This window comes from Rutilus rutilus (genome assembly GCF_951802725.1).
Source record: "Rutilus rutilus genome assembly, chromosome: 7".
Classification (NCBI taxonomy): Eukaryota; Metazoa; Chordata; class Actinopteri; order Cypriniformes; family Leuciscidae; genus Rutilus; species Rutilus rutilus.
The window spans coordinates 38200722-38227285 of NC_140221.1; the positions used below are offsets into that span (position 1 = coordinate 38200722).

A 26564-nucleotide genomic window follows, 5' to 3' on the forward strand; every position below is an offset into this window, starting at 1 on the left:
CCAGATTGGATGCTCAACTTAAATATTATTGCCTCCACGAGTCACTTTGGTCAAGTATATTGAAAGTGTATTGTGAAATATACTTCCTTTTTTAGTAAAACTGCGACTGTATGTAAGTGTTACTTTTTAGGTGCTGTATTTATCATTTTCCCCCTTGTGCAGTATGTTCAGTTATAGTGTCTTTTGCCAGTAAAAGCAGTATTTCTGAAGATCATTTAATATATTGTGCCTGCTGAGTGCTCGCTAAAATAACTTGCATCTCTTAAGAGTTATTCTTGCAAAATTCAGGTGATGCATTGCTGTTTCTAATGTAATTTTGTCTGATATATTCTCACTCTCTTTACCTCAGGATATCTGCCCAATGGGATTCATGCTGTTGAGGCCATGCTCGCTGCAGCAAGTATAGGTGCCATCTGGAGTTCAACCTCTCCAGATTTTGGTGTCAATGTAAGAGCTTTACATGCATAGTGGTTGTATAGTGTACTATACTACTACTACTACTACTACCGTGTATACTACTACTTTAATTGTATGAAGTATGCAGTTAGTGTGTAGAAACAACTTAATTTTTTCTGTGAGCTGGATCATCAGAACATTTAACATACTATACAGACTAGATCAGGTCAGAAAGGTATTTCACTTTCACAGTGATCCAGGGAAGTTCAGAAAGTATGAAATTATAATGCTGACAGATTTCAAACACACATGCATGGCCACTTAATTTCTTTTTATATATACACACTGTTCGAAAGTTTGGGGTTGGTAAGATAAAAAAAAAAAGAAGCTCTTATGCTCACTAAGGCTGCATTTATTTGATTAAAATACAGTTAAAACAGTCATATTGTGAAATATTATTTATGATTTAAAATACCAGTTTTCTATTTTAATATGTATTATTAATTCATTTATTCCTGTGAGGGCAAAGCTGAATTTTCAGTGTCGCATGATCCTTCAGAAATGATTCTAATATGCTGATTTGCTGCTCAAGAAACGTGTATTATTAGCATCAATGTTGAAACCAATTGTGCTGCTTAATATTTTTGTGGAAACCGTTATACTTTTTTCAGGATTTTTTTGATGAATAGAAAGTTCAAAAGAACAGCATTTATTTGAAATGGATCTCTTTTTGTAACATTATAAATGTCTTTACTGTCAATTTATTGCATCCTTGCTGAATGAAAGAGTTAATTTATACTCTTACTGGCCCTACACTTTTGAACAGTTGCAAAGTATTTCATACAGCAAATCATTTGGCTGACCTTCTTCAGCTTCGGTCACTGAAATTTAAAGTGCCAAGTTGATCATTTTAATAAATAATAAATAGAGAAATGAAATGCTCTCAAGGAACACTGATGTATCCAGTCAGTGTCAAGGAGAAATCCTTTTCGTCTGTCAGCGGTTACCTGATGTAGGAACCTCAGATTTGGATTTCGGCAGAAAGAATGCCTCCATTTTCCCTCGGCTGCCAGGCATTGCTGTACCACGCTGACCCGGCATTCAAATGCCCACATGCCTTCATACACTGGTGCAGTTGTTGTCATGAGCTTCCACTGTCTTGTAGTCATTTCTGTTAAATGCACTCTATTTATCCCACAAGCAAAAGTGATAAAATATAAATAGTTACATTGAATTGGCCATATTATTGCAACATGTCAGCTTCCGCGTACAAAAAAAGTAGGCCATCTAACCATCAATTCTCACTGTCTTTAAATGTGTGTGTTGACCTGTGAGCTATGTCAAACACTCTGTCAGACATGCACACACTTTTCCTCTCGCTCCTGCCACTCTGTGTCTCTCTCTCACATACACTCTCCTATGAGGAGATTAAAGTAAGTCTAAAGCCCTCCCTGGGCTGTGGTTATTCCATTAGTAGGACTGCCTTTAGCAGCTAAAGCAACATAGATTCACCATTGCTTAATGACTAAAATGAACTCTGTACATACACTGCTGCCCCCTGTGGTTAAGATGGGGTACTACATCACATTGCTGCATTGGTTATATACTACTGTTCAAATGTTTGGGGTCAGTAAGATTTAAAAAATGTTTTTGAAAGAAGTCTCTTATGCTCACAAAGGCTGCATTTATTTGATAAAAATGTGACATTTTATCACAAGTTAAAATGTTTTCTATTTTAATATGATAAAATGTAGTTTATTCCTGTGATGGTAAAGCTGAATTTTCAGTGTCACATGATCCTTCAGAAATCATTTTAATATGCTGATTTGGTGCTCTGGAAACATTTCTTATTATTATCTGTGTGTGAATTTGTTTCACGATTCTTTTGTAAATAGAAACAGCATTGATTTGAAAATCTTTTGTAACAATGCAAAAGTCTTTACTGTCACTTTTGATCAATTGAATGCATCCTTGCTAAATAAACATACTATTTTGTTAAGAAAAAAAAATCTTACTGACCCCCAAAGTTTTTGAACAGTAGTGACTATATAGTGTATATATAGCATATTATTTTTTGTGAAATATATTGAGTATATTAATATATAAAGTAAAAAAACAAATACAGCCTATTGTGTGTGTGTGTGTATCTTTACTCCTGTGTTTTACCATGTCTCTCTTTTCCTCTTCAGGGAGTGCTAGACAGAATTTCTCAGATCCAGCCCAAGTTGCTATTCTCAGTAGCAGCTGTTGTGTATAACGGCAAGCAGCACGACCATATGGAGAAACTCCAGAACGTTGTTAAAGGTATAAAGCACACATTTCAGCTCACGCACAGCTAGGTTTTTCCCATCATGTCGTCTTGTTGATATGTTTGCATTTCATGGAGCCTCATATAATTGTCCCCCCATCAACTCTCTCAGGTCTCCCTGACCTGAAGAAGGTTGTGGTCATTCCATACGTTCGCTCTCGACAAGAAACAGATCTCTCTAAGATTCCCAACAGGTATGTGCATCTATGTGTGCTAACAATTGTATTATACGTACAAGTTCAATTCACTTGACAAAATGTGTTCATTTGTAATGTCTCAACGTCATCAAACATAGATCGAGTCACGCAATGATTAGGAGTTTCAGGTATAATGTACTTGTATTAATAAATATGAATGTAGTATAAATTACTAAGCTTTCCTACATACGTACACTACTGTTCAAACGTCAGTGAGTTTTTTTTGTTTGTTTTTTAAAGGAAATCAATACTTTTAATCAGCAAGAATGCATTTCATTGATCGAAAGTTAAGACATTATATAATGGTACAAAAGAAAACGTTCTATTCATCAAAGAATCCTGAAAAGATGTATCGGTTTCGACAAAAATATTAAGCAGCACAACTGTTTTCAGTATTGATAATAATAAGAGATATTATTCCATAGCACCAAATCAGCATATTAGAAGGATTTCTGAAGGATCATGTGACACTGAAGACTGGAGGAATGATGCTGAAAATTCAGCTTTGCCATCATAAGAATTCATTTATTCTTATGATGGCAAAGCTGAATTTTCAGCATTTTAAAATAAGCTAGATGCGAAAGTTTGTCGAGACAAACTTTAAGTTGGCTTGAGAAAGTTTGGAGCAGAACGTTTTTTGCTAGGCGGTTGCTAGGATGTTATGGGTGGTCGCTATGGTGTTGCTAGGCGGTTGCTAGGGTATTCTGGGTTGTTGCTAGGCGGTTACAAAAGCCGGTCATTTTAAATAATAATATTTCACAATATTACTGTTTTTATGATCAAACAAATGCAGCCATTTTACCAACCCCAAACTTTTGAACAGTAGTGCACATTTGTATATAATACATTGTTGTATTATAAAATGAATTATTAAATATTTCATAATATTTATATATATATATAATCTGTCAAGCCTAATATTTGTTGATAATTATCTGTTGTGTTATTTAATATTAAAAAAATAAATGTGATTTGGCTATATTCTATGAAACTTCTTTACTGTTATGTAATGGCATTATAACTGCTACTTCAAATTCACACATTGATATGGAATCTTAATTAAGATGGAGTTAAAAAACAAGAACTTTTGGGTGTTTGGAACATAGCTCTAGTGTCTGAATCACTTGTGTTGTGGAATTCCTCACTTATAAATCACCTTGTCTAAATCAATAAATGTCAAATGTTTGTTAGCCCTTGTTAAACTGAAGACTAGATCAATTCCAAATTTCTCTATGAAGTTCCATATGGTATATGGGTTTTATATTGTCTGGTTAGGATAGAGCCAGTCCTGAATCTCTGTCTCCTTTACTTTACTCCTTTTTTAGTGTGTTCCTGGAGGACTTTTTGGCCACGGGTAAAGAAGGGGATCAGGACCCTCAGCTGGAGTTTGAGCAGCTGCCCTTCTCTCATCCTCTCTTCATCATGTACTCCTCTGGCACCACAGGAGCTCCCAAGTGCATGGTGCACTCTGCTGGGGTGAGTGTGTGTGTGTTGTGCAGAGTCCAAATGATATGTTGTGCACTGTGCAATACCCACTTGAGGCATCCATTTTCAGATTAATGAAATGTATTGCATCAATAGCTGCTTTTCCACTGTCAGGCCAGTGCAAGCCAGGGCTAACAACATCCCGGTCGGGGCCAATAGCCTCGGACCTCAAGCACCGAGACAAAAATCAAGTTGCGTTTACACTGTCGGACCAGAAAAGGGCCAGAAAAGCGCTACCCTAAAACACGCCTCCATAGGATGACGCCACACAACCTCACCATTTCACCAGTTGAATGAAATCTAGCTAGATCGCAAAATGAGCATGACTGAAACGAACTTAAGATCCCAGCATCGATATTTGTATATATGTGTATGCTTTAGTCCGGTATCAACAAAGGCACAGGGAAGAGACAGATGAAACATGAAACCAAATAAATACACGATTATAATCATATGATATAAGGGAACGCAAAGCTTCTTGGTGGTACGCAACACATTTGCAAGAGAACGTAAAAGCATTGAAAAATGTCCCATATTTTTTTTAACACCATGTCCCTTTAAGGGCTCCGTGACCCTTCCACTTGGTCTGCTTCTTAAACTACTGCATCATTTCTCTTGGTTGTGATTTCTGTGCATTAATGCCAACATCACATTAAAAACAAGAGTTAAAAAAACACTTCCTTCCTAATGCATGTTGGTCATCACGAGCAAAATCTGTTGAATCAACAACATAGACCACTAGATGGCAATAAGAGACCATTTTAAAACCTCTACGACACTATAAGCCAGATGGGATGAGCAATTATGTGCACCATTCCCATCCGTTCTGAATGCATTTCCTGTATAATCCCAACATTAGGCACACAGCAGCCCACATGGATGTAAATCAACCTTGATTCCTGTACACATTCCCACAAATACACAGGTTCCACAGAAACTTCATCTGAAAAGCAGTGCTTGAGCTCTTTTTTTTGTTTTGTGCTTCACAAACACTTCATATGTGCTTTGGATGGTATGTGTGTATAGCACTGTGTTTTTTTTATTTTCACGTTTTCACAGCTTTTCCCTTCAGCGTTTGTGTCTGACGCCTCTCTTGCGTGTTAGAAAATCAGAGCGTTGTGTGTATGAAAACACACAATCATACACGTGTACACATGCAGCCGTATCTTTTGCTCTTCTAGCTCTACGGATGATCAATATTCAGTTGCTTTTGTGAAAACAGTACTTGTGTTGGGTTATGGTAGTTAGAGAATGAATGAACATGCTCATAATTAATGCTTTCACTAGGATACAGGTTAGGCGCATACCACAGGGTTTGTGATGTTTTGTTTTTTTCCTCCTCTTTTTTTAAATCCATGCAGTGTCGCTGATCCTTTAATTTGGTAATTAGGTCGTTTCCTTCCAGCCAGAATCCATCTAAACGTATGACACCAGCACAAGAGAAAGAACTTGAGGAGAGCGTGACGTCCAGAAATACAAACACAATCCTCAACTAATGTTTTTGTGATGCCTCCTGTAATATTACAGATTTTTCTTAGCCATTTTTCCACCAACCTGTCTCAAGGTGATTTTTAGTGAATGTATGAAGTCATTTCCCCTCAGATTCACACAGATGTCCTAGCAGAGTAACCACAGGTGTGGTTCATCATGTTAACTATGAACATGTTCAACGCCCAGTTACCAGTCTGACCCTTTTGTTCTCCATTCCCCAGGGCACTCTCATCCAACATCTTAAAGAACACATTCTCCATGGCAACATGACCTACAATGATGTCATCATATATTACACTACGGTATGTATCTGCGACCTTAGATGCCGTAACTACACCGTCATGGGGGAAAACGGTATCTTTCTCCAATGACGTCCATTCAAAAGTAGCCGTGTATTCTAAATGTAATACTTTTTTTGCAAGCAACATATACACTAACAAAAGAATGGGGTCAGTATGATTATTTTTTTTAATGTTTTTGAAACCTCAATGCTCGCCAGTTTGAAAATATGATAAAACAGTAATATTGTGAAAGATTATTACAATTTAAAATGACTGTTTTCTATTTTAATAAATTTTATAATGCATTTAATTTCTGTGAATTTTCAGTGCCATTTCTCCAGTAAAATCATTCTAATTTGCTGATTTGGCTTGAAAGAAACATTTAATATTTTTGTGGAAACTCTGATACTTTTTTCAGGATTCTTTGATGAGAAGAAAGTTTACAAAAAACAGCATTTGTTTAATATATATATATATATATACACACACACACACACACACACACACACACATATATATATATATGTGTGTATATGTTTATGTACATTTGTATCGCAATACAAAAATGCAACACTATGTATCGGGGATAGTTCACCCAAAAAAAAAAAATTGCATTTTGATCAACAGTTCATTTTTTGTTAAACTTTTATCATATGTCTTGGAGTATCGCAATTATATCGGATTGTGAGTTCAGTATCGTTATATATTTCTAATTAAAAATATATATAATTTAAAAAAAAGTTCTAATTTCTATCTTTCTTACTGACCCCAAAATGTTGAATAGTAGTGGCATTTACAGCTCAGGTGATTAGCAGCATGCAGGTTGTGTACTTCTACAGGTATTATAGATCTCTTTGTATTAGTCTATGATTAATATTATTTTGTGCCACCCCCACAGCCTTGGTTATTACAGTGAAAAAAGTAATCTCAGAGGCAGAGAACATTATTACATTTTGATGAAAGATTGTGAACAAACGTCTTTAGAATAACGTACACTTATGAATCGTACACAGGAACAACAGGGACATTTGTTAATAAATCAGGTTAACATCATACTCCATGATGCCTTTGTAAGGAAAATGTATTTTCTTTCCTGTGTGTCTTTTGTTTGCAAAATGAAGGTACACGTCATTTTGAATATTTAGTTAGTCCAGTGTGATATTCAGAGTAAGATTTGAATTGAAATGGACCATTTTGAACACTGTTTGTTAAACCTCGTGGAGTAGTTACATTTATCTACAGAAACCTGGTCAAATACGAGACAGAAATTCTCTGACCCAATCTAAAAGCAGGTCTCTCTTTTTTATGTGCAGACGGGCTGGATGATGTGGAACTGGCTTATGTCCTCTTTAGCCGTTGGGGCTTCTGTGGTCCTGTACGACGGCTCTCCTCTTATTCCCAGTGCCAATGTGCTCTGGGACCTCGTAGACCGTTTGGGGTAAGTTTGTGTATGTGTGAGAGAGACACTCTAATGAAGGTGTCACAGTCAGGAGCTTCAGTCTGTCTTTTTCCTCATGCTCGTGCTGTAATTGGCCGAGGTGTGGCAGCGCTTATCACTAGCATCTGCTCTGCCCTTTGTGTAAATGCCACCACATCACCACGGCAACCTGATTTAAAGAGACCGGTCTAATTGGCCACCTCTAATGTGGCATCGAGTTCCTTTCAGAGTTTACCTGTTATTGATCAGAAAGGATCGAAGTGCAACAGACACTGGAGTTTCTTTGGATCACTGTGTGTGAGTGCGTGTGTGTGCGTGTGTGTGTGTGTGTGTGTGTGTGTGCGTGCGTGTGTGTGTGTGTGTGCGCATGTGCGTGTGTTCATTTTCAGTCTCTGTTGGCTGCTGGTGAAAGCTTCTATTCTTAACTTTCATTGTCTCGCCTTTTCCCAAGAGCAAGAAAATAGAGAAATCTTTTTTGCAGCAGCTTTTGGGAAAGCCAAAACATGCACACATTTTCATTACTCACCAGACCCATATGTGCTGCTTGAATTACTTCAGAGACATTCATTTTTTAAATATTTTAATTAGGCCTGTCAATTGATTACAAATTTTAATACAAAATTTTTTTATGAAATTAATACTTTTATTCAGCAAGGAAGTGACACTGTAGACAATTATGTTTAAAAAAAAAAGTACATTTATTATGTTGCAATTCAAAATAAAATAAAATAAATGCTGCTCTTTTATACTCATCAAAGAATCCTGAAAAAATGTCTACCATAGTTTTCGCAAAAATATTAATATAAATGTTTTCAACATTGAGAATAAGAAATGTTTCTTAATCACCAAATCAGCATATTATAATGATTTCTGAAGGATCATGTGACACTGAAGACTGGAGTAATGATGCTGAAAATTCAGCTTTGCCATCACAGGAAAAAAATACATTTTAAAATAAATTAAAATAGAAACTGGTATTTACATTTTTTTTTTATTATATTTCAAATATTACTGTTTACTGTATTTTTAAACAATAAATGAAGAAAAAAAAGAAAAAAAATGATTTTAAATAAATGCAGCCTTGGTGATCAGAGGAAACTCCTTACAGACTTTTATACGCAAGTGTACATGATTTAATGAAATTAATTGCAAAAAGTCGTGGTTAGTGAAGTCAGTCTGAATGTTCATGCATGACGCATTCTCGCATTCACTCTGTACTATTTTTTTAAGTGTTGGTCTGTGTACATGTTTGTCTTTGGCCATTTCTCGCCTTTAAAAGCATGTCTCAAAGCCCCCGCGTTCAGTTCCATGCAGTTGCACTCTGTCTTACTGTTCTGAATGCAACAATGCGTCCTGCGTGATCTGATTCTGTGCAGTCTGTTTTTGGTAAATGTGATTTGGCGAGGCGTGTTGCCTGTAGTAGCAGCTGAGCTTCAAGCTTGAATTGCTTTAATCATAGGAATATTTCTTAACGTGGAATTTACTTATGGGTCAGGCGGCATAAATAGTCTTTTTTTTTTTTTTTATCACGTTATTTTTAATTCATATTATTATTTAAATGAATGTGTTAAATGAACTGTCCTAATTTTGAAAGGCAGCTCTGGTGTGTGTCTGAGAGTCTGTTATGCAAGTTATTCCTCTAGGCTGTATAGGGTTTATTTAGAGTTCACTGTGATGATAAAAAGAAGATTAGAGGATATGCTGTTGTTCAGTATAGATAAAACCCACAAACTTTTACCTGTTAGTCTTGGTCATTTAAAGTCAGCATGAAACACCTTCATCCATTTTGTAAATGCATGTTGTAGATCTTAAGCCCAAAGCATACTTTGGCTGTCCGTGTTCTACGACTGTAAATTTCGTAATTCACCATCTGTGTGCTGCCTAATTTTTGTTTCTTTTTTATTAGACTCAGAATGTTTACATGGTAACCTGTTTTATTTAAAAAGAGCAAGGACAATCTTGTTTTCCATTCCTTTAAACTTCAAATTTAAGCACTTTACGAGCAGAATAAAGTGTTTTATAGACCGGTCATTTTTAGGTCCGATCTATAAAACACTTTATTCCGTTTGTATTTCAAAACTAGTGACACAGCAAAAGTTTGGTACACCTAAAAATGGAAACTACAAGACTCAAGCTTAATACTTTTGATCTTTTAGTCTTTTTCAAATAATTTGCAGATCGTAGTAAATACCCATTCATACCCTTGTAGTGTGCAGACTTCTGAGATGCGTACTGACACTTCGTACTATAGGTGGCACGGCAGATTTCATCTTCGTTTTAAGACTTTGGCCATCTAGTCTTTAATTGTTCACTATCCAGATGAGAGAGCAGTAATGAGCAACAGCGAATAAAGTTGTGAGAGAGCAAGGCATTGAGAAGCTGGAGCAAAAAATAAATAAATAGAACAACATCAAAATGCCTCCCCACTCTCACCATACACTGTTTCATCTTTATTTTTTTTAACTCTGTTTCTTATTTTTCCTGTTCTCTGCAATTCGGTATAAAAACAATCGCAAGCTCTTCCTCTATGGTCTTTTTTTTATACTGACAAGAAACACCTCTCCTGTTGCTTGAAGTAAGTTTGTGAGGGAATGTATTCTGGGATCATCACTTCAGTCCTGGTATGTGATCAGTTGTGTAGTGAACTTAGTCTACGCAGTCTGAATTTGTAGACATTTGCCTTTGTGATACAAATAAATTAACAGACTGAATCAACCCATCTACCCCTCTTCTGCAGACAAGCTAGAACTCTCCCTGATGTTCACCACATGATAAATAAAACATGTCCTCTCTTTTGTCCCTCTGTTTAGTTGTACAAATATACTGATCCTGGATTAGCTTTTATCTTCTGCTGGTCCCCCTTCAGATTAATTATGTTTAATGTTTACAAATGATCAATATTCAATCAGAGGGCAGATGTGGTGTCCATTTAGATGAAGATTAATGTGTTAGGGAAACCTGTTCTGGACAAAGGGCCATTGTGAAACTTGGTCATGCTAGACAACTCTTTATTTGTCCCATATTGTCACTGTTAAATAAATAGCTCCTATTTTTGGTCTTTCATAAGACAGAACATACTAAATATTTATTGTATTGAAGTCAATTGAAGACAATAGAAGCAATGCTTTCCCCATAGTTTGATGTGAACCCAGAAACAGTTCTTCAATTCAGTTTTAAATTCAATCCAGAGAGTTACATTCGTTGAGTCTAATCTTAGGTTGCTGAAGTTACCTAGCTATGCTTGCTGAAGTTACCTAGCTATGCTTGCACAAGTTAAATAATGTCGATATAATGTAAATATCTCGTTCTCCGAATTATTGTATTTATTATTTTTGTTTCCTTAACTGCGCAGGTGTAACCCCTTTTATCTTGCTGTCAAGATCAACATCAGGGGTGCCAAATCCTGATCCTGGAGGTCACCTTCCTTCAGAGTTTAGTTCCTACACACATGCCTGGAAGTTTCTAGTGATCCTAAAGAGCATGGCTGTATCCAAAATCACTCCCTATACCCTTAAATATAGCAGTATTTGAGGGGACAGCAGCCATTTGTAGTGGTGTCCGAAACCATAGTAGACGTTATAGGGTACACTCATTCAATCCCATAATGCACCGCAATAACAAGTGTACAACTGATTTAAACTCAACGGCTAGAGAATACCCATAATGCAGTGCGATTGTCGTGTCGAATGAATTCCCATGTCCCGCCAGAAGATGGCGCCTGCTGCTGAATCATCCATCCATCCATCCATTTTCCAAACTGCTGTGTCCAATGTGGGTACATAATAATATCACCAGATATAAATTCCTTTATAATTGTTTATTAAATTGTTTAATTAAGGTTTATAAAACGGTTAGTTCAATCCTTGATTCGGATTGGTCAATAGCTGTCTTTTATTCACAATAAAACATGGCTATGACTGCTTCACCCAACGATTCTATGTATCACTACACAACACTCCTAGCAACCATCTTAGCAACGTAAACATAGGCTATATTATATTCTCGTTGATGTTGTTCATTGAAGCTTAGAGAGTAGAGTATTGTGAGAGATCGAGTAAGCGAGTGTACCTGCATTTACTGTAGACATAGCATTTTCCTTCAGGTCAGTCATAAAAATCTGTTTGAATGTCCCTCGTCCTTTTAACAGTTAAGGGGTTTTCCCGTGCCCTAGTCATTTGTCAGTTGCGTCTTGCTTTTCCGTGTTCACAAGTTTGAGTCCTTTGAACGTAAAAGTCTTCACTACTGACGACTCACTCATAAAGACAGTTTTTGCCGCCATCTAATGGCGAAATAATGTATGTAACTTCTGTTGTTGTTTACGGTCAGAGACTATTTATTCCAGCGGAAGGAATGCTTTTAGTGATTTTACTTCATGAAAGTTGCTTAGATACATATTTTTCGGCTTTAATATTTGTATTGTGTGGTAACTGTTTTATAAAAGCAAAAATTTTGCTTTTATGAAATATGCTTTTATGCATACTGCGCTTCGCGTCGTGCCTAACAATGCCATTCAGCCGTGACTTATTCACGATACAGCACGGCCTCTCGTACCTTATGGCTTACTTATACATGCTAGTTTCCATGACAGAGTTCAAGATAAACATTTTCATTACTACTGGAGCTGCCAGTTTGCTAAGTTTTTATTAAACAGCAAGCACAAACTATACAAAAGCAACAGCCGTCCGGCGAACGTCCGAATTCGCACACTAGTTTTCATTCACTCCTTCAAGGGATCTATATTAGTGGAGTAATGTGGGGAATAGTGAATGAGGGTATAGGGGACAATTTTCAGGTCTGTTTTCTCAGGGCTAGAGCTGGGGTGTCCAATCCTGCTCCTGGAGGGACTTTCCTGCAGAGTTTAGCTACAAAAACACCTACCTGGAAGTTCCTAGTGATCCTAAAGACCTTGATTAGCTGGTTCAGGTGTTAATTGGGGCAAGAGCTAAACTCTGTTGAAAGTTGGCAGGCCATTACACAATTGGGGGCTCGTCCGGGACCTGAATTGAGCTGGTTTTAAAGTCAAGACTGAGCTTATTACAATCCAGATAACAAAAGGTATGCATCACTACTCATTTCGGGCCAGTGGAACTCTGCAGGACAGAGTTTGGACACCCCTGAGTGCCGTTTCTCAAGGCTTCATTGGTGATAGCATCTTTCACCAATAAGCCAAGTATCTTGTTAGTACCAGGCTAAGATTTAGTCTACACACATATTGTGATGGGAGTCTAAATTATATTTGCTTCTATTAAGTTTCTTCTTCTTGAGGCCAAAACTCCAAGAACTCATGACTCATTTACCAGTTGTAATTTTCCATGCGCAGATGGGGCCAAAATTATGTTCATGTAGCCATGGCTTGTAAGAAATGAACTGTCTGAATAATTAGACAAGCTTTACTGCTTGAATGTTAGAAAAATTATCCCGTCATAAATTTAGTGGGTGGACTATGTAGTAAATCAGAGGTTTGTGATGTCCTAAACGGAAGGAACACATCAGTGGTTGGTGATATCATTAGATTGGCACTGTCAAGTTTTCCCTTTTTTCCCCCCGCCTGACTGATATCTTGCTTGTGAAATCACGTTCTATTTCATTTTGTATCAAATGCTCTTCCTACATCCTAAATTACCCATTACTAACCAGGCCTTGCCAGCTGCCACCAATCACACGCAAGCAGGACGTTGTCATGACACCTATCTACACAGGGGATGACTTTATAGAGACTATAGAGAGAGAAGAACAGAGAATGACAAATGAGTTTAGATGGATACTTAATTACATTTATGTGCAGCCTGATATTTTGCACATTATTTGTACAGGTTTTGCCCTTAAGTCTGCTTATAATGTTTTTTAAGACAAACAAAGGTTAGTTTTACCTGAAAATTTTAATTAAGTCAACATTTACTCACCCTTTTGTTTTAATGTCGTATGCCCTCCTTTCTTTCATGGACCACTAAAGAAGAACAAAAAAAAAAGAAGTAATTTAACAAAACAAATGTCCAATTCGTGCTTGTCCATATAATACTGTGGATTTGCAGATGTGTGGGTTTATAGATAATGGTCTCACGGTTGTGTCGTCAGTTTTCTGAAAAATTCTAGGTAATACTGTATTTTAAGGTGAAATAGTTACACGTTACTACATGTACTTACTATAGTAATAACAGTAAATTATGCATAATTACAAGTAACTAACCCTAAACCAAACCCTAACCGTAACTCTATAGTAAGTACATGTAGGTCATTAATATCACTTAGTACTTATTTGAGTATGCGCAATGTAACAGTCACCTTAAAATAAAGTGTAATCAAATTATAAATTACATTTTTTGGAAGTTTTTGGAACTGTACATTGTGAACATTAGTGTACATAGACCCCCTTTTTAAATCTAATACTTTGGTTAGGCTTATTTTTTGCAGTTACAGTTGTGTTTCGATTGTATTTAGGAATGGGCTGGCAGTTTCATGTATTATACAACCTGTATAGTAGTAAGTTTGTTTTACTGTAATTCTGCTGTAAACACAGTGAAACTCTGTGCTAGAAAAATGGAAATTACACTAACACAACCATGTTGACAGCATTTAAGCTTGTCTGTGCTCTTCAGATATTACACTGCCATGACCTCCAGCTCTGATTTCTGACCGTGAATGATTCCATCAAGAGATGGCTGACCGAGGCCTCTGTAGGTCAACAGGCCGTTTAGATCAATTCCACCTCATTGACACTCAGACTGTTCTGCTCTTTGTTCTAAAGCGGGGAGATCTAGATTGCTGTGGTTTTCATGTTTGTCTGAGATGTGGCCTAGTGCAGTGATTTCCCAACCAGCGCTACACGTATCTCACGTTCTTTTAAGGACGTTGCTCCTTGTACCTCCTAAATTGCAGTTTTGTTTTGCAAACTGTAAGAAAGCCCTTTTTGTCTTAGTTTATACATTCAAAATATATCCTATTGTTAACATCCACTATTATTTTTTTATTTTCTCACAGAATCACAATTTTTGGGACTGGAGCAAAATGGCTGTCTGTTTTGGAGGAGAGAAATCTGAAACCAGGTGAGCTGTAGAACGATTGGGGTTTTTTTCCACTTTTTTTTTCCAATATCCACAATAGGACTCTCCTTCCAGGACTCCCTCTCAATGGGGCCTTCCTGGTAAAGTAAAGGATGAGTAAATAAGGTTGTCACTACAATATTTCAGTAGTCATTACCAATACCAATTTTTTTTTAAAAAAAATTCATATTTCTTAATATTAATTTTGATACAAAATTAATATGTTGTTGAACACTCCCCTTTACGTAAAGTTTAATATAAATATAAAATATATTAATATTAATATAAAAATGACAAAAAAAAAAAAACATAGTAGTCTACGTAATAGTAATATTTCTCAATTAAACATTACTTCAAGGTTTTTAGCCAATAATGTTGTTTGATACATTTGAATGATATAATAATCAATGGCAGGTCTATTAGGCTACATTTACATGGCAATGCCTAATGCAAAGTTTTTTTGTCACATCAGGTTTGTCTTGCCTGTGAGGCTGTTCCTCGTTTTCCCAGCAGTCTCTAGATGCTACTGGTTCATTCACTAAATCGTGTGTGTGTGTGCTTGTGAATATTCAATAATAATGAGACAAACTGAAAGTGAATTAAAATGCAAATTACAGTGGAAGACAGGGTTTATCCGTAATGTCTGTCATGAGAGCGATTTAAAAAAACAACAACAACTTGAAAATTAAATGATGCTCGAAAATCGACCCTGTTTTGTCAGGATACACGGCTACTTATGAATGTCTATCAGTGGAAAAAGATTTAGTTACGCCCATGCTAACCAGCCAAACCTTGACCCCTTAGACACAACTGTTGCTGTGCAAGTTAAATTTAATTTAATGTTCAATTATTTTAATATAAATGTAAATTAATATTACACTAATTTCATATAAATTAAATTAATATGACATTTAAATCAATGTTGAATTAAATCACTTGTGCTGTGAAAAAGAAATAAATTGAAGTAATATTAAATTAAATTATATTTATATTAAATAAATAAATAAATATTACAAATCAATTCATTAAAAAAAAATCTTTTCACAGTCCAATTAAATATAAAAAATAAAAACAAATCATGCCTTACAATGTTTCCTGCTTAATATTGTGGTTTGCTACATTACGGAAGTTAAATGCTTTTTGAATGCCGATTTATGGCGTCTTTAAAGATTAAGCTCTTGGTGTGTTTGAGTTGGGGGATTTATTTGTTTTGCATGTGTGTGGTTCAGAGGACTGTGTGTGTTGGAGGTCAGAGACGTGCTTCCTGGCCCTCTGCTGCTCCCTTTGGCTGCTTGACATTTCAGAGCGACACCTGTTAGCCTGTGGGGTGTGGCACTGGCTCTGATAACCGGGGCGAGAGACCCTCTCTACACAGGACCCCAGACGGGTGGCCTGGCATGTCGCCTGCATACATTTCAGCAAAGTTTAATGTGGTTCATAATTCTGATCACTGTGAGCCATACCCATCTGCCTCCAGACTAAAATCCATCTGAACAAATTATACTTCAGGACTTTATGATTTCTGAAATCTTTACTTTTTAAATTTTAATATAATTAAAAATGTTTATGAGGTTGCATAGATATATGTATGGTTATTCTATATATCTACTGTTAGTAGTTACGGAATGAAAATCTTCTTTTGATGCCTTGCAATGTGTAGTATTTCAGTAAATGCAAAATGTAGTTAACATTGTAATTGTTTAATCTTTTCACTAATACATTTTGTTTGTCCATTTGCAGCAAACACACACAACCTGCAGACGCTTCACACACTCCTGTCTACAGGATCTCCACTGAAGCCTCAGAGCTACGAGTATGTGTACAGCTGTATTAAGAACAATGTGCTGCTGGGATCCATATCAGGTGGGCTCTCGTTTCTTTCCCTCTTTTATTTTATTTCATTGCATTGGATTGCATTTTCCCCTTCATTCCTTCAATTACCTGGCTTTTTTTACCCTTCCTTCCCCCTTCCCTTCCATTTCCTGTTTCTTTTCTTTTCCTCTCTTGCTTTTCACCCTTCCTTCCTTCCTTCCTTCCTTCCTTCCTTCCTTCCTTCCTTCCTTCCTTCCTTCCTTCCTTCCTTCCTTCCTTCCTTCCTTCCTTCCTTCCTTCACTTTTCTTTCCTTTTCTGCATTTGTCTTGCTTCCCCCTTCCCTTTCCCTGCCTTTCCCTTTCCTCCCTTTCTTCCTTTTCTGTGTTAATTTTACTTTGTTTTTCTTTCCTTTTTTCCTTCCTTCCTGTCCCATTCTATCCCATCCTATCCCATCCCATCCTATCCCATCCTATCCTATCCTATCGTTAGATTTTGCTGTATTTGGCCGAGCGTCGTCAGGGTGGCTCACCAATGTATTAGATTTCTCTTATACATAAAATAAGTAAGCTTGACCAGAGTTCTTGTGGGGGGAAGAATTTATTGAAGGTAGTAGTGTAGCAGTTCTTCAGCAGCGACATTAGCGTGTCGGCCTTCAAAGAATCTTAACCCAAAGTTCTGTCTGTGTGACAGAACTTTATACATGAAGACAAAAGGGCTACATACAATAGAAAACTGAGCAATGTTGTTTCTTTGTCATTCACACCCATCAGTTTCTATGGGCCATACCTCTGTATGGGCCATTTGGTTCACACCTTTACAGACACAGAGTTGATTGCATCTGAGGCACAGTCACAATGTAAATGCATCTGACTAAAGATGACTGAAAATACGCACAATCTTTCACTATCTTATCCTGATCAGCCCATTCTTCATTTTCCTTCCCATCATCAGCGCTCCAGCTCTTCTTAATAGTATGGTGTGTGTGTGTGTGTTTCACAGTGTGATCTCATGTCTGCAGGGCCCTGTGGAAACAAATTAGCATCAGCGTTAACAGCTGTGGTGGACTGCTGATTTTGTGTGCATGAGTGTGTGTTTGTGACTGGGGTCTCACAGCATGTTTCTCTCACACACCACCTGTGCCCAGTTTTTCCCTGCGGTTTCACCAGATGAGCTTTGCTCTCATGGCAGGTCAGCGGCAGCCTGCTACAGTCATGTTATTCAGATTGAACCTTTCAGAGCTATTTGTTATTTAACTTCCTGTGTGCAGTGCTTGTTCCTGCACAAATCATTAGATATGAAGTTGCAGCCATGATATTTTTAGTCTTTGCTTTCCAGTCCTTGATGCTGATCGGTCATTAGCCGCTTTTCATTTACGATAAAACATCACTGAACAGAAGTTGAAGCGTTAATGGTTTCCATGGTAAATGTTTGTAAGATTTTAGTCAAAGTTGACCAATATGTGAATCTGAAATAATAGACAATGTAATCTTATTATCTTAAATAAGTGACAGAGAGATTTTGATGCATTCAGAAGACATTTTTGCACATGTGTGCCATGAAGGCTTTTTGATTTGCCATTTGGCTCATATTTGATACCATGACAGCAATCTCATTGAATTCTGACATGTTTGCAGAGCACATGAGCCTCATAATATTTCAGAAAAAGGCTTTGACTGACGTTTCTTGACTCCTGAGGTTTTTGAAATGTCAGGCTACATAAGATGCCTGCTGGAAAACAGCAGCTCAGATACACAATGCTCATCTTCGGTCCTGATCTCAGATAGCCTCTGAAATATTGAGACGATATTCGCTTTGTCCAGGTTCAGGGCTTCTCCTTCCTCCCCTTAGATATTTGACTTCTGCCAACCCGAGTCAGATTTGACCTTGACCCCAATGTCAGGCAGAGCATATGTGACAGGGCTTGTTTCCTGCTGCTCCTGTCACAGTGCCAACCAGACTCCTGAGTGCAGAGTGGCAGCTGGCAGGAAACTTTAGCACTTTCAGCCACCCAGAATCACCTGAATCCAATAGACCCCCCAATATCACCCACCATCTGTCACATACACACATAAACATGAATTGTCCCAGCAACCTTTCTCTGTCTTTTTTTATTTCTCTCCAATTTTCGGTCTCTTTTATAATCTGACTTTACAATCATTACATTTGTCAATTACTGAGACCTATTTTTATCTACAGAGGTGTCTGTTTGACATCTCCTCTCCATTTTCTCATTGCTTGCTACTGGGAAATTGTAATTTAAATGTAGGTCATCTTGTAATGTAGCTACTTTTATTTAGTTACTTCCCAGCACTTTTTTTGGCTACCAAACCAACAAGCTTTTTTTAGTATCATGTGGACCAGTTTCTTTCCTAAAGAAAGACCTGAGGTTGTTGGACCAAACAGATATTTGAGCACCTTTGTTTAGCTTGTTCCTTTTGTTCGTGTCTGATAAACAAATCAATAAGGAAGGGCTGCAGTATAGGCACTGCGATCTAAATGAAGGCAGGAGAACAAAGCTACCAGAAAACTATGCCAACAAGTTTGCATTAATGAAAACATCCAATCAGTTCCCTTTGCTTTAGAAGTGTCTTTCCTATATAATGGAACAATGGAAGATCTGTCTCTGTCTTTGTCTTCTCCCCAAACCTATGAGATTGTCTTGCCTTGAACATGTTGACCACCTTTAAAACTGTATATTAACATCTTTAGTGTTTCCTCAGGTGGCACAGACATAATTTCATGCTTCATGGGTCAGAACATGACGGTGCCTGTTTACAGAGGAGAAATTCAGGCCCGAAATCTGGGCATGGCTGTGGAGTCCTGGAGCTGTGAAGGTGAGATAAAGCTCATGTTTATCTCTGATTTTATGCTCAAGACATTTATATGCTCAAGACATATGTGTGTGTGTGTGTGTGTGTGTGTTTGTGTGTATGTATGTGTGTGTTGAGCATATTTATATTAGTGCTGTCAATCGACAAAAAATGTATCGCAAATTTCTGTAATTAATCGCTTTTAAAAGTTTTTAATATATTTTTATTCTGTAATAGTTTCACCGTTAATCTCCAAATTAATGTAGAAACAACATAAAGACAGTATATTTTAAATATTTGCTCCAAAACGTTACCAAATACTTCAGTCTTCACTGCATAAATTATCATTTAAATATAGATTAATCCTTATTAAAGCTACAAAAGTTCAATTCAGTCAAGAGCAGTGTGTGATTTTCTCTTTGTCTTTAGTTCTTTGATTTATTATTGACAGACAGTCAGTAAAGTGTGTGTATGTGTGTGTGTGTGTGTATGTATGACCATAAAATAGTTATTTTTTATTTAATATTGTCGTATTTCTTTAATCAAAATAACTTCCTCTCCCTCATACAACGAAATCTCTTCTGATGACGTGTTTGCTGTATGAGGGCAAAACAACCTGTCACTCACATGAAATCACACCAATAGCAAACCACGACAATCCAACTATCCAATCAATTCCTAATGGACAAAATCAAGTCCCGCCCTACATTTTTTTCTTGTGCGAGAAACCTTGGATAACACAAGGTTTGTTGATTTACACAAGGTTGATATTTACATCACAATAGGGAAGAAAAGACTGTTGCAACTTCAGATTCATGCTGACTTAAATAGTTTTGAATCTGAAAGCTGGTTTGATTTGAAATCACATATGAAGTGTGTATATCACGGGACCAAATCAGCATACTAGAAGGATTTCTGAAGGATCTTGTTACCTGAAGACTTGAGGAACGGCAGCTGAAAATGTAGCTTTGCCATCACAGGAATAAATTACATTTTAAAATATTGATAATGTAGATATATTATATAAATAATATATATTGTATAAAAATATGATATAAAGCAAATGTATATTAACAATGTCACCTACAATAATGCCAATGAACTACATCAACTGGGAGAATAATTGTGATTAATCTCTGTTGTCTCAGATCAACAAACCTCTTAAGATGTATTTGTGATTTTAAAAAACAGTAAACCCCGTTTAGGAGGTTTACCTACAGTACTTTGTGTTTTGCCTAACGTTACCACTTAACCGTGGTAAAAACACTGCCTTTGTAGCTTCAATAACCCTGTTATGTTTGGTGTGTTTTTCAGGTAAGCCTGTTTGGGGAGAGAGTGGCGAACTGGTGTGTTTGAAGCCCATCCCGTGCCAGCCCACTCATTTCTGGAACGACGAGAATGGCAGCAAATACCACAAAGCCTACTTTTCCACCTTCCCAGGTAACCCTTCACATGACATCACTCTATATCTGTTTCAAAACCTAGTGAGCAGCCTCCATAGACAGCAATTTTAGGCATCAGTCCAGAATGCATTGCTTCAAGCAGTCATTGCCTACAGAGGCTCACAGATGCACTCCGCTAGCTTCCTTCAAAGCTCTTGAGTTGAGAAGTGGTCACAGGGAAGTGCGTTTTCTGACTGATTTAGAAAACAAACGAGTCTTCCCTTTGATTTAGGAAACAAACGTGACACGTAAGCTTGTTCAGAAGAGGCTGCAGCTTTTCCGCCGTATTGATTAAATGATTTCTGAGGGCGAAAGGGAGAAAAAAGAACCTGACAGCTTTTGTTAGCACAAGAAAAATCTACTTGAAGCCTTATTGCTGTCAGTTTGGAGAAGTAGGAAAAGGCCAATCAGGGCAGCTAAGCTTAATTCGCGTTCTCAGGCCGTCAGCGGTCAGAAATCTCTGCTTAGATGCACTATACAGTAGATGCTTCTTTCTCTAGCTATTTGCTCATCCTTCTCTATGCGTTTATTTTTGTCTCTGTAACTCCTCATTCAGGATTCTGGGCCCATGGCGATTACTGTAAGATAAATCCAAAAACGGGAGGAGTCGTCATGCTGGGGAGAAGGTAAGTTTCACTTTGTTTTGTTGTTTTGCAGATTTTGATAATCTTCTCTAGTTTCTGCTTAGATTCTTATAATATTGCTGTGTTGTTGTACGGTGATACTCTGAGATTGGTTATGCTCCTAAATTATGTACTAAAAAGCATTATTGTTTTGTTTGTATTTTCAGTGATGGAACTTTAAATCCTAATGGTGTTCGGTTTGGGAGCTCAGAAATTTATAACATTGGTGAGAAATAAACGTCACACTTTTTCCTGAAATGAGTAGACTAATTTGAGCTGGTTTGGACCAGACTAAATTCACAAGTCACTTTAACTACAGTAGATTATTGTATATGAAGTATGGTGACATCCACCAAGTTACCACAATCGGTACCACAATGGTTATAAGTTCATATATGCTACCGTTCAAAAGTTTGAGGTCAGTATTTACTTTTATGTTTTTGAAAGATGTCTTTTTCTTATCAAGGTTGCATTTATTTGATCAAAAATAGTCCAAATTTAATATTAAGAAGTATTATTACAAATGACCTGTTTTGTATTTTGATATATTTTAAAATGTAATTTATATCTGTGATGGCAAAGCTGATTTTTCAGCAGCCATTACTCCAGTCTACAGTGTCACATGATCCTTCAATAATTATAATATGCTGATTTGGCATTCAAGAAACATTTTTCTTTGATGAAAAGAACAGGATTTATTTGAAATGGAAAGAATTTGATCACATTTTAACACTTTTGATTAATTGAATGCGTTCAATTTCTTTTAAAAAAAACTTTTAAACAGTAGTGTATATTAATGTGTTGGTCAATGTCAGATGATATTGGGCGATTATTAAATATTTAATTTTGTATGCTTATTTCAATTATTTGTACATTACCTTTGCTGTCATGTAATGCTCACTTAAAGTTAATATTTAAAAACACAAGAGTTTTAATAAAACCGTAATCCTTAGCAAATCTCAAAATAAGTGTTGTACATTATATTGTTGTGATGCCAAATTCACAACTCAGAATTTTAAAATCTGCCTTTTATCGATTATCAGCAGCCATGAAATTAAAATAATTATCGCATAAACAATTATTTAGAATGTGCTAACATCAGAGTTAGACAGTGTTTAAGACCCTTGTTATGGCCTCTCTTCTTGCAGTGGAAGCCTTCGAGGAAGTGTCCGACAGTCTTTGTGTCCCTCAGTACAACAGTGACGGAGAAGAGAGGGTGATTCTGTTCTTAAAGATGGGACCCAATAAGACCTTCAGTCAAGAGCTGGTGGGGAAGATCCGCAGCGCTATCAGAGTAGCTCTCTCTGCCCGACATGTCCCAGCATTGATCCTGGAAACCAAAGACATCCCGGTAAGCACACTTGCACTTTTCTTCTTTTTGTAGCCACTCTCACTTGTCCTTTCTCTGCTTTATTTTCTGACCTTTTCCGTCTGATTGACTTTACATTTCCTTCGCCTGTAGTACACTATTAGCGGAAAGAAGGTTGAAGTTGCAGTAAAGCAGGTGGTCGCGGGTAAGGACGTCACTCAGCGAGGGGCTTTCTCAAACCCAGACTCCTTGGACCTCTACAAGAACCTGCCTGAACTCCAAAACTTCTGAACAACAACTCCTGAAGGTCCAGCGCTTCTGTCTTTGAAGAGTTCAGATTCTCTGGACACTGTTGGAAAATCTGAAGGAATTTATAGAGCTTTCAAACATCTAAGCTTTTCTCCATGTTGTGGCTCCTACTCAAACTCAGCTACCCACTGGAACCGATGGAGTGAGTTTGTACACACCATACTTCCTCAAAAGTGTAACTCTTGGGTAGAATGTTGAGAGTGCCATTTTATGATATTCCAACTTGGATCTTAAAGGGACATTTTATCTGCTTCTGTCATTGCGTCCACCAAGCGTTATTCCCAAGAGATGTACCAAACTCACAAACAATTCCCAAATCGGTTATCTTAATTTACCAGATATGTCAGTCCCATATTTTACCTCTCGTATTTTGATACATTGTCACTTTAACCTAGGAAAATCTGCCCATGTATGTTTTGAGGCTTTAAAATGACACTGTTTATGCTCGTATATCTATACGAGTCATATACAATGATATGTTACTGAATGTTATGGATTTAAGGTTAAAGCATTACTCCTGTAGGAATACCAACTTCTTGGGTCAAACCAACTGTTTGCTGGAACCTCTAACTTTATCAGGCAAAGTATTTTCCACGCTGGTACTTTAATTACAAAATGTTGGCGTAATATATTCAATTCAACTTTTTAAGTTTTTTTTTGCCCCAAAAGCCTGACTTCCTGTCTGGAAACTAGACTATATTTGTATTTTTGAGTGATATCCTATCAGTAAATAGTGATTCATCACATCTGCTGTATTTGTATAGTATATTATACTGTCCAGAACTACACTCTGTTGTCCACTACTACGCTCTGTTGTCCTCTGAGTGTAGATTTGAATTTAAGCTTATGTAGCTCTCTGGCCAAAAAGAGTTCTGTATATTTTTACATATATACTGTATATATTTGATTCTGTATATGCAGCTGCATGTTGTGTGCTACACTAGATGCCGCCTTCACAATGACTCTATTTGGTCTCTTTCATACAGTATGCCTTATATCAAGTTGTGAAAAGTTTTCATCAACAACTGAAGCTCATCTTCTTTCTCTGAGCCATTCTTTGGTACAGTATATAGCTTTATCTTTGTCATCCCCAAACTCATCTAACAATCTATTTCTTCATATTTCCCATCAACACATCCAGGGACTGTCACTGTAGGCATTGCCCATGACAGATTCCTCCATCACGTTCCAACCCAATAAATGTATCATCAGAATGCTGCGTACATATGAAAAAGCTGCGTTTGTTTGTTGTTTTGAAAGTCAGCAAGACCATTACAATGACATGATGTCCGGATAACCTCATAATATTACGTTATTAGATCATAAGGTTATGTGATGTTTGCATTAATAGTAAAGGGAAGAATTCTGGGCAGTCCATATGTGTGGGCTGTAAATAAGAAACAACAAAAAATGTAAAATATTGATTTATCTTGGATAAGAATCAAGCTGTTAGACGTGTACTGATGATGCCTTTATACTTGCTTCGCAGCATATCACAGAGACATTTATCAACACATTTCACAGAAGCTGTGAACAAGCCACCATCCAGAAAATACTTTTTTGGTGATATTGAGAGCGAATATGCTGCAAACGCTCACATCAAAAGCCAGAAAATGTGCTGCATTTTAAATAATTTTAAAATCATTTTGCGCTAGTAATGTTATTTCAGCAGTTGTTTACAACAGAGAGCAGTATTGATGTACTTTTTCTTTCCTTTCAGGCAAGTTTTTGGGCTGCAAGGCATCTTGTTTTTTTGATTTTTGTGGATTTTTTTTTTTTTTTAAACATGGGTCTATTTAGTTCAGGTAATGTAATCTGGGTTTGCTACATGTTTAAGTTAACCTGTGAGTAAATCCATTTGACCTCAGTGAGGACCCCTTACTTGGTTTCCTAAAAGAAACTATGCACTACAGACTTAAACAATGCTTTTTATACGAGATAGCTGTAGTGTGAGGCTAGACGTAATGAAACTCAAAAGGGTGGACTGGCCCTTTAAAAGGCTCATTTTCTTTCAAATTGAAATCATTCGGTATAGTGGTGCAGATGGCAAGCAGTTGTGCAGATCGCTTGAATTAAATCAGTCCTTATTTCCGCTTCAGACAAGCAGGGACGGGTCTGTTTCACCTCATGCCCACCCTTGTGCCACCATATGCCCCATATCTGCTCAGTTTTGCTGACAGAACTTTCCTGGTCTGGGACTGCAGGCATAAGGAAAGCTACCAAATCCTTATTTATTGATAGTCAACTGTGGATATTGCTGTACGTTATCACTTGTCATAAACATTTTTGTCCCCCAGCATTTACTTTGTCCTTACGTCCTTACTCTCAGCAAGTTCATGAACATTCCATGGAAATGTATTCCATTGTATTACAGTGTTGTTTTATTTTCCTTTTTGATACATGGAAATAATTTTTCTTAATATTGTATTACAATAAATGTATTTGGTGTACTACTAGTAATTGAAAGGTGCTTTCTTCTCGGTGGCTAACGTAATATTCCTGCTTTGAAATAATATTACTGTACTTGCTGAATGTGAATAATGATTACTAATATAGTTGAGAATATATTTGTTATGAATATATTATGCCTATATACTGTATATCAATGGACCGACCGCCTCAGTTATGTCCACTGGCAGCATACATGCATTTCATGTATAAAGATGCTTACTGTAGTCCTAATTAAACAACTAGAAATTATTGTGGCTTGCTGTGGTTTTATTCATCTCGCATGATTTGCAGTATTATTTGAGTGAGTGAGTGAGTGAGTGAGTGAGTGAGTGAGTGAGTGAGTGAGTGAGTGAGTGAGTGAGTGAGTGAGTGAGTGAGTGAGTGAGTGAGTGAGTGAGTGAGTGAGTGAGTGAGTGAGTGAGTGAGTGAGTGAGTGAGTGAGTGAGTGAGTGAGTGAGTGAGTGAGTGAGTGAGTTACATACGCATCTTTTACTGAATAAAAGAGAAAATATCCAGTGAGTGGCAGTTCTGTGGGCATAAATGCTTTGTTGTACTGTTTATTAGTACTTATAAAGCACACATTAAAGGGATACTCCACTTTTTTTGGAAATAGGCTCATTTTACAACTCCCCCAGAGTTAAACAGTTGAGTTTTACCGTTTTCGAATCCATTCAGCCGATCTCCGGGTCTGGGGGTCCCACTTTTAGCATAGCTTAGCATAATGAATTGAACCGGACAAGACCATTAGCATCTCTCTCAAAAAAATTAACAAAGAGTTTCGATATTTTTGCTATTTAAAACTTGACTCTTCTGTAGTGACATCGTGTACTAAGACTGACGGAAAATGAAAAGTTGCAATCAAGAAACTTTGCTGCAGTACCATGGGTGAAGCAGGCGTAATGATATGACGCAGCACCTGATAATAGTCCCCAGCTCAGTAGCCTATTATCAGGCGGCATGTGCTGCGTCATATCATTACGCCTGCTTCACCCATGGTACTGCAGCAAAGTTTCTTGATTATTACGCAGGAATGAGTGTATAGTTCCTAGCCATATCAGCCTAGAAAATCGCAACTTTTCATTTTCTGTCGGTCTTAGTACACGATGTAACTACAGAAGAGTCAAGTTTTAAATAGGAAAAATATCGAAACTCTTTGTTAATTTTTTTGAGA

General features: G+C 37.0%; 1 protein-coding gene across 1 annotated transcript in view; it reads left to right on the plus strand.

Moving 5' to 3' along the window:
• The window catches only part of aacs (acetoacetyl-CoA synthetase), a 37150-nt gene extending 11508 nt beyond the window's left edge, over window positions 1-25642 (plus strand). The window contains exons 5-18 of the mRNA XM_084413311.1: window positions 350-447; window positions 2586-2700; window positions 2817-2898; window positions 4227-4377; window positions 6099-6179; window positions 7472-7596; window positions 14575-14639; window positions 16377-16499; window positions 19170-19283; window positions 20574-20699; window positions 21258-21327; window positions 21492-21550; window positions 22473-22675; window positions 22787-25642. Coding sequence (XP_084269437.1) covers window positions 350-447; window positions 2586-2700; window positions 2817-2898; window positions 4227-4377; window positions 6099-6179; window positions 7472-7596; window positions 14575-14639; window positions 16377-16499; window positions 19170-19283; window positions 20574-20699; window positions 21258-21327; window positions 21492-21550; window positions 22473-22675; window positions 22787-22924 — 1550 coding nt within the window. The 3' untranslated portion in view covers window positions 22925-25642. The remainder of the gene's footprint in view (window positions 1-349; window positions 448-2585; window positions 2701-2816; window positions 2899-4226; window positions 4378-6098; window positions 6180-7471; window positions 7597-14574; window positions 14640-16376; window positions 16500-19169; window positions 19284-20573; window positions 20700-21257; window positions 21328-21491; window positions 21551-22472; window positions 22676-22786) is intronic.
• Window positions 25643-26564: the final 922 nt, after the last annotated feature.